This window comes from Heloderma suspectum, chromosome 12 (assembly GCF_057233095.1).
Source record: "Heloderma suspectum isolate Gila_16-S chromosome 12, 16-S_ref, whole genome shotgun sequence".
NCBI classification, from domain to species: domain Eukaryota; kingdom Metazoa; phylum Chordata; class Lepidosauria; order Squamata; family Helodermatidae; genus Heloderma; species Heloderma suspectum.
The window spans coordinates 15,383,839-15,390,388 of NC_139469.1; the positions used below are offsets into that span (position 1 = coordinate 15,383,839).

At 47.1% G+C, this 6,550-nt stretch overlaps 1 protein-coding gene across 13 annotated transcripts in view; it reads right to left on the reverse strand.

Annotated features, from left to right (window-relative positions):
- DAGLB (diacylglycerol lipase beta) overlaps positions 1-4,808 on the reverse strand; it is a 30,167-nt gene extending 25,359 nt beyond the window's left edge. The window contains exons 1-2 of one of the 13 annotated variants that reach the window (XR_014785541.1): positions 4,624-4,775; positions 2,984-3,114 (exon numbers count right to left, since the gene is read on the reverse strand). Coding sequence is in view for 5 of the 13 variants with exons in the window: in XM_084818453.1 (XP_084674579.1) it covers positions 2,984-3,078 (95 nt within the window). In the remaining 8 variants the exon portion in view is untranslated. Of the gene's footprint in view, positions 1-2,983; positions 3,115-4,577 lie in introns of all 13 variants that reach the window. The other 12 variants (XR_014785544.1, XR_014785543.1, XR_014785542.1 and 9 more) reach the window with 12 other exon arrangements.
- Between the last annotated feature and the right edge of the window lie 1,742 nt (positions 4,809-6,550).

A 6,550-nucleotide genomic window follows, 5' to 3' on the forward strand; every position in this document is an offset into this window, starting at 1 on the left:
GTCTTGGTTGTGGGCATCCCAAAGGCATTTGTCTGGCCACCAAAAGAAACAAGATGCTGGACTGGCTAGGCCTTTGGTTTCATCAAGCAGGACATGCTCTCGAATCTCAAATATCTTAGAGTTCAGCTGATATCCTTCAGCAAAAAGATGTCAGTGTTTGAAAAAGCTTACACTCATGTGTATTATTATAACTTTGGACACTTTGTCATGTTCACTGCTTCCTCTTTTCATTAGGCCAAAGTTCAGTAAGCTCTGTAACTGATGACCACCCAGCACTTCAAGGAAGATTTACACTACACATTAAAACCAGACTGAATCCAGTATAAGTGTTATACCTATCCCCAAAGAACCTGAGACCTATAACTTTGCGAGGATGCAAAAAAATAGCATGTTAGGGATCTCAAGCTCCTCTATAGAGCTCCAGTACTCAGCTCTAATCACAATACTTAAGAATGTAACAGCCATACTGGAACAGACCAAAGTAATCTAGTCCAGCATTCTGTTTCCACAGTGGCCAACCACATGCCTATGGGAAGCCCACCAAGTAGGCCATGAATGCAGTAACATCCTCCCGCTTATGTTCCCCTGCAACTGGTACTGAGAGGCATACTTCGTCCAGTACTGAAGGTAATATATAGCCATCATCACTAGCAGCAATTGATCGCCTTGTCCTCCATGAATTTGTCTAATTTTCTTATAAAGCCATCAAAGTTGGCAGCCATCACGGCATCTTATGGTAGTGAATTCCATAGTTAAACTATGTGCTGTATTAAGAAGTCCTTCCTTTTAACTGTTCTGGTTAAACAGAACTCAGTCTTCTCCCAAAAGAGGGTCTATGACCCCCCTGACAAAGGCGAGGTACAAGCTGAAGGGGCAGGGTTGCAGCTTGAGATCGATAGGCATATGGTCAAGGAACACCTAATTACTTTGAATGAGTTCAAATCTCCAGGGCCAGATGAACTGCATCCTAGAGTAATAAAGGAACTGGCAGAAGAACTCTCAGAACCGCTGTCTATTCTCTTTGAGAACTCATGGAGGACGGGGGAAGTGCCAGATGACTGGAGGAGGGCTAACATTGTCCCTGTCTTCAAAAAGGGTAAAAAGGAGGAACCTGGGAACTACAGACCAGTCAGTCTGACATCAATCCCTGGGAAAATTCTGGAGCAGATTATACAGCAATCCATCTGGAAGCACCTTGAAAACAATGCAGTGATTACTCCAAGCCAACATGGATTTGTCAAAAACAAGTCCTGCCAGATGAATCTGATCTCATTTTTTGATCAAGTAACCTCCCTTGTAGACCGTGGAAATGCTGCAGACATCATATCCCTCGACTTCAGCAAAGCTTTCGACAAAGTGCCCCATGATCTCCTGATGAGCAAACTAGCTCAAAGTGGGCTAGATGAAACAACGATCCGGTGGATCCACAGTTGGCTACAGAATCGGACTCAAAGAGTGCTTATCAATGGGACCTTCTCAAACTGGGGAGAGGTAACGAGTGGGGTACCGCAAGGCTCAGTCTTGGGCCCAGTGCTCTTCCACATTTTTTATTAATGACTTGGAGGAGGAGGTGCAGGGAATGCTGGTAAAATTTGCAGATGACACAAAATTGGGCGGGATAGCTAATACTTTGGAAGACAGAAACAAAATTCAAAGTGATCTGGATAGACTGGAGAGCTGGGCAGAAAACAACAGAATGGCATTTGATAGGGATAAATGCCAAGTTCTGCACCAAGGAAAAAGAAACCAGATGCACAGTTACAAGATGGGGGATAAGGGGCTCAACAACACTACAAGCGAGAAGGATCTTGGAATTGTTGTCGATCACAAGCTGAATATGAGCCAACAATGTGATGTGGCTGCAAAAAAGGCAAATGCCATTTTGGGCTGCATTAATAGAAGCATCGCTTCCAAATCCCGGGAAGTACTAGTTCCCCTCTACTCAGCACTGCTTAGGCCTCATCTGGAGTACTGTATCCAGTTCTGGGCACCACACTTTAAGAAGGATGCAGACAAACTGGAGAGGGTCAGAGGAGGGCAACAAAGATGATCAGGGGACTAGAAACAAAGCCCTATGAAGAGAGACTGAAAGAACTGGGCATGTTTAGCCTTGAGAAAAGAAGACTGAGGGGAGATATGATAGTGCTCTTCAAGTACTTGAAAGGTTGTCACAGAGAGGAAGGCCAGGATCTCTTCTTGATCATCCCAGAATGCAGGACACAGAATAATGGGCTCAAGTTACAGAAAGCCAGATTCTGGCTGAACATCAGGAAAAACTTCCTGACTGTTAGAGCAATACGACAATGGAGCCAATGACCTAAGGAGGTGGTGGTCTCTCCCACACTGGAGGCGTTCAAGACGAGGCTGGACAGCCATCTGTCAGGGATGCTCTGACTTGGATTCCTGCACTGAGCAGGGGGTTGGACTCGATGGCCTTGTAGGCCCCTTCCAACCCTACTATTCTATGATTCTATGAAACTTGTTCACATTAGTCACACAGACATGCCCTTATGGGGCTTAATTTGAATAATGGCTTCCTAGTGCTTCACCCCAGCACTTGCTTTCAAATACAGTGCCAGGGTTCAGCCTTGGGACATGTAGAGTTCGGAGAGGCGCCTTTGCCCATGTGCAGAAGGCTTTCCCCTTACCATTAAGCAACCAAAATCAGCACCCCACACAAGAAAGATCAGACTTTCCAAGTCAGAGAGTGTAAACATCTGCATGAGCAAGATTGCTAACATCTCCCATTTAAGAAACTAAGCACAGCTTATTATTATTATTAAGAAACTAAGCACAGCTTATTATTATTATTAAGAAACTAAGCACAGCTTATTATTATTATTAAGAAACTAAGCACAGCTTATTATTATTGAGAAACTAAGCACAGCTTATTATTATTGAGAAACTAAGCACAGCTTATTATTTTGTGGATATCACCCAGTCTTCTATTGACAATATAACCATGTTAAGCAGTACATCTTACCAGATCAACCTGATGGAAAGCTCAAAGGCTCCTGGGAAGACAAAATCATCACTGCCTATGGCCCAGCGCCTCCCAAACATCACCATCCCAGGCATGGTGGAGACCTTGTTATCACTGCTGTTCCTCACCGCCTGCAAGAAAACATGCAAGCACTTATAGAAACTCACTGGTACTCCTGTCCTGCCTGAGGAAATATCAGTTTTAATCCAAATACACTTATACCAATTTGATTTAGGTTCTGATCAGGTTTCAGCTATTCTCTCCGCTCTCCCTCCTCCCATCAATAGTACTAGTCAGACTTTAGGTCTAATGAGACATTGCAATCTATGCCCATTTGTCACTCTTAACCAAGTGGTCCTTGTAAATCCCCTGGTTACCTCCACTGTCTCAATGCCTCACAGTCTCTTACATAGATTTTGCAGTGTCCACTCCAGATCTATTTCCTACCCCACCCCACGCCAAAAAAGCCTCCAATACTCTCCCATTTGTCCTCCCAAACTCCTCCACCATCCACCAAATTCCCATCCACCCTACTGCTTTAGCTTTATTATCCATTTACTCCGAAACGCTCCAGTGAAGCCTCACTGCCTGAAGATACGTGCCCCAGCCACACACCAATCATGAGAGTCTTGTGGCACCTTAAAAGCCCAAGGATATATTGTGGCACAAGCTTTTGTGGACTCCTGGAGCACTCTCTAGCCTAGGAAAGCTTACGCCACCCTGTTAGCCTTTAAGGTGCCACAAGGCTCTTAGTTTGTTACAGCAAAAAATCCCTTAGCGCCTTAAAAGCTAACAGATTTTACTGTGGCATACGCTTTCATGGACCAAAGCCTACTTCAAGCCCTTTAATCATTACGGCGCCGCAAGCCTCTTTGTTGCACTTGCTTCAACAAACTTACAGCTAACAAGCCCAACTGAACTGAGCAGGACTTCCTTCCGCGCGAACACCCAACGGGTTCAGGGCGTAAGCGTCATCCTGTAGCACCTTAAAGGCCAAGCAGACTTACTACAGCGTACGTTTCCCAGGCCAGAAGCCGCCAAAGCTTCTTCTGCCACAATAAAATCATTTGTCCTTAAGACAGGTCACAACAGAACTTTCAGATGTCACTCTACCTCGCGAGCTGTGGCAGGTGTGTACCGAATTCCACAGGGCGGCCGCTGTGTTGAGTCTGTGACGGCACTTGCAGCCACAGCGAAAGGCAGCAACCCCTGTAGAATTAGGCACCTGCGTACAAGTCACAGCCTGTGACGCGTTAATTTAGTTTTAATTAAAAATTTACATTTAATGAGCTCCCCTTTCCTTTGCTGGGCCCATCTCTCCTGCCACAAACACCCCAACGGAGACTTGCGGACCCTCCCCCCGCACCACATTTTCCCCTTGCAAGGACAAGCCCCCTCCCCTTTCTTCCCCCAGGGGTGCCTAAGGAGCCCCCTCACCCACTCCCACAACCTCAGAAGACCCCCCCACACACACATGCCCCCTGCCGCCCTCCACTTCCCTTCCAGCTAGAGAGATACCCTCCCCACCCAGGGAACTCCCCCACCCCACAGCGCCCCCTTCCTGCGGCTTCAAAACTGCCTGCCAGTCTCCCACCCGCTCTGCGCCAACCTTACGCTCCTCTCAAAAGCAGGTCACCTACTGACAACACGGCGTCATGACGCACTGACGTCCGCCCCTCGGTTCTACCTCCCGACACTTCCTCCTACCCCCACCCTCCAGCTGGCCGCTTTCGTGTACGCCTGCGCACTATCTACCCCGGCGCGCGCCTCTGGAAGTCCGTCGCCGTTGTTCGCGGCCGGTGTTGCAAGAGGAGCGTGCGCAGAGGAAAAAGGGAGGCGGAGCTTCATGTCAAAGAGGTGGCTATTAAACAAGAGCGTTCCACACAGTACAATATTCCGGTTCCGGTTAGACTTCTCTATACCCCGGGTGGGGAAATGTCTAGGAACCAGTGGAGGCTGGTGGCTCCGAGTTCGGTGGGGCTGTGGATCCGTTCTGGGTCTCAGTCAGAACGAGTCAGAACTCGAAAGGAGTTATCCAAGATGCTGAACCTATTTTTGAGGCTAGAGTTCAGCACCTTGGAGAGCTCCTTTGGAGTTCTGTCTGGTTCTGGCTGAAACCCAGAATGGATTTATAGCCCCACCGAAAACGGAGCCACCAGCCTCCACTGCTAGAAATGATCATGTTTAAAAAAAAATTTTTTTTAAGCGAGGAGGACGGGTTGACCGGTAGAGAAGCTGTCTTTCGCAGCGAGGCTTTGGAATGAGTAATACCGTCTACCCACCAAAAAAGTAACTACAGAGGAAGGATGACCCCCGACCCCCCCCCCCCCCGCAATCCATTTTAAATTTCGTATTGTATGGCTCTGTGTGTAAGCTGCTCTGAAAGGCGACCTTGAAATATTTTAAATAAAGAAATAAAAATAGCAGAGCAATACCTTATTATGCCAATCCAAAGGTCACAAAAAAGCGCGAGCTTTCGAGATCTACAGATTTCTTCATCAGGTAAGACGTTACAAAAATCTCGAAAGCTTGCACATTTTGGGGCGGCCGGGGGGGCGGGTTGACGACCTTTGAGTTGGCATAATAAAGGTATTGCCCTAATGCGGATTTTGGAATTGTTTTTCTTATGGCCAGCACAGCTACCTTTGCTTTTTGCGTTGCTGGATTTCCCCCATCCCTTCCCAAGTGCCGTGGGCTTTTGTGCGTTAGAGCGTTGCAGTGAAAAGGAGCCTTTAACCTGTTCCTGGCTGCTTTATTTTGGAGTTTCTGCATGAATTCCAGAGCATTTCTAGTTCTACTCGCTTGTGTCCCGCCCTTGGAGACGCCCGCCAACTGCAACTGGGAGCCGAAAGTTCTACTAGAGTCCGTAGGAGCGCAGCTCTTTTGCCTTTACGCCCTTCCTTATCCACACACGTGCGTAGGCGCTACGGGAAAACGCAACTGGAGTATTTTGAAAACCCGATTAGGACTAGCGCCTTGTTTAAGCCGCATGTCGATCACACTCCTTAACATGCTTCCAGCCCAGGTCTATGCGTGTTCAAAGGGACTTGCCCTCCAACTATACACAGGATAGATTTCAAGTGTTAGCCGGTAAATACACAGTGATCCTGTCCTGGGAGGCTGAAATGTTCTCACTGTTTTTTGAATATTGCAATTTCTGATATATGCCCTATTACTGTCTGTCTTGTGAAGCATAGCATTGCTGACATATAGCATGTCATATGGGAAGATCAACTCTTATTATGGTACATCATGTTACCTGAGCAGATGCGAAGGGGTGAACAACCTGTAGCCCTCCATCTGTCATTGGACTGCAACTTCCATCAGCCCTAGTCAGCATAGCCAATGGTTTAATTTTTGTGAACCGCCCAGAGAGCTTTGGCTATTGGGCGGTGTAGAAACGAAATAAAATAAATGATGGGAGTTGCAGTTTCATAACTTCTGGAGGGCCACAAGTTGCCCAGCCGTGAGCTATGGGGACAGGACTGGCATGTGGACTTGTTGCAGGGTCTGGTTTGTGCCTCTGGAAATCGTACACAGGATGGAAATAAGTTCCAGTTAAGTACA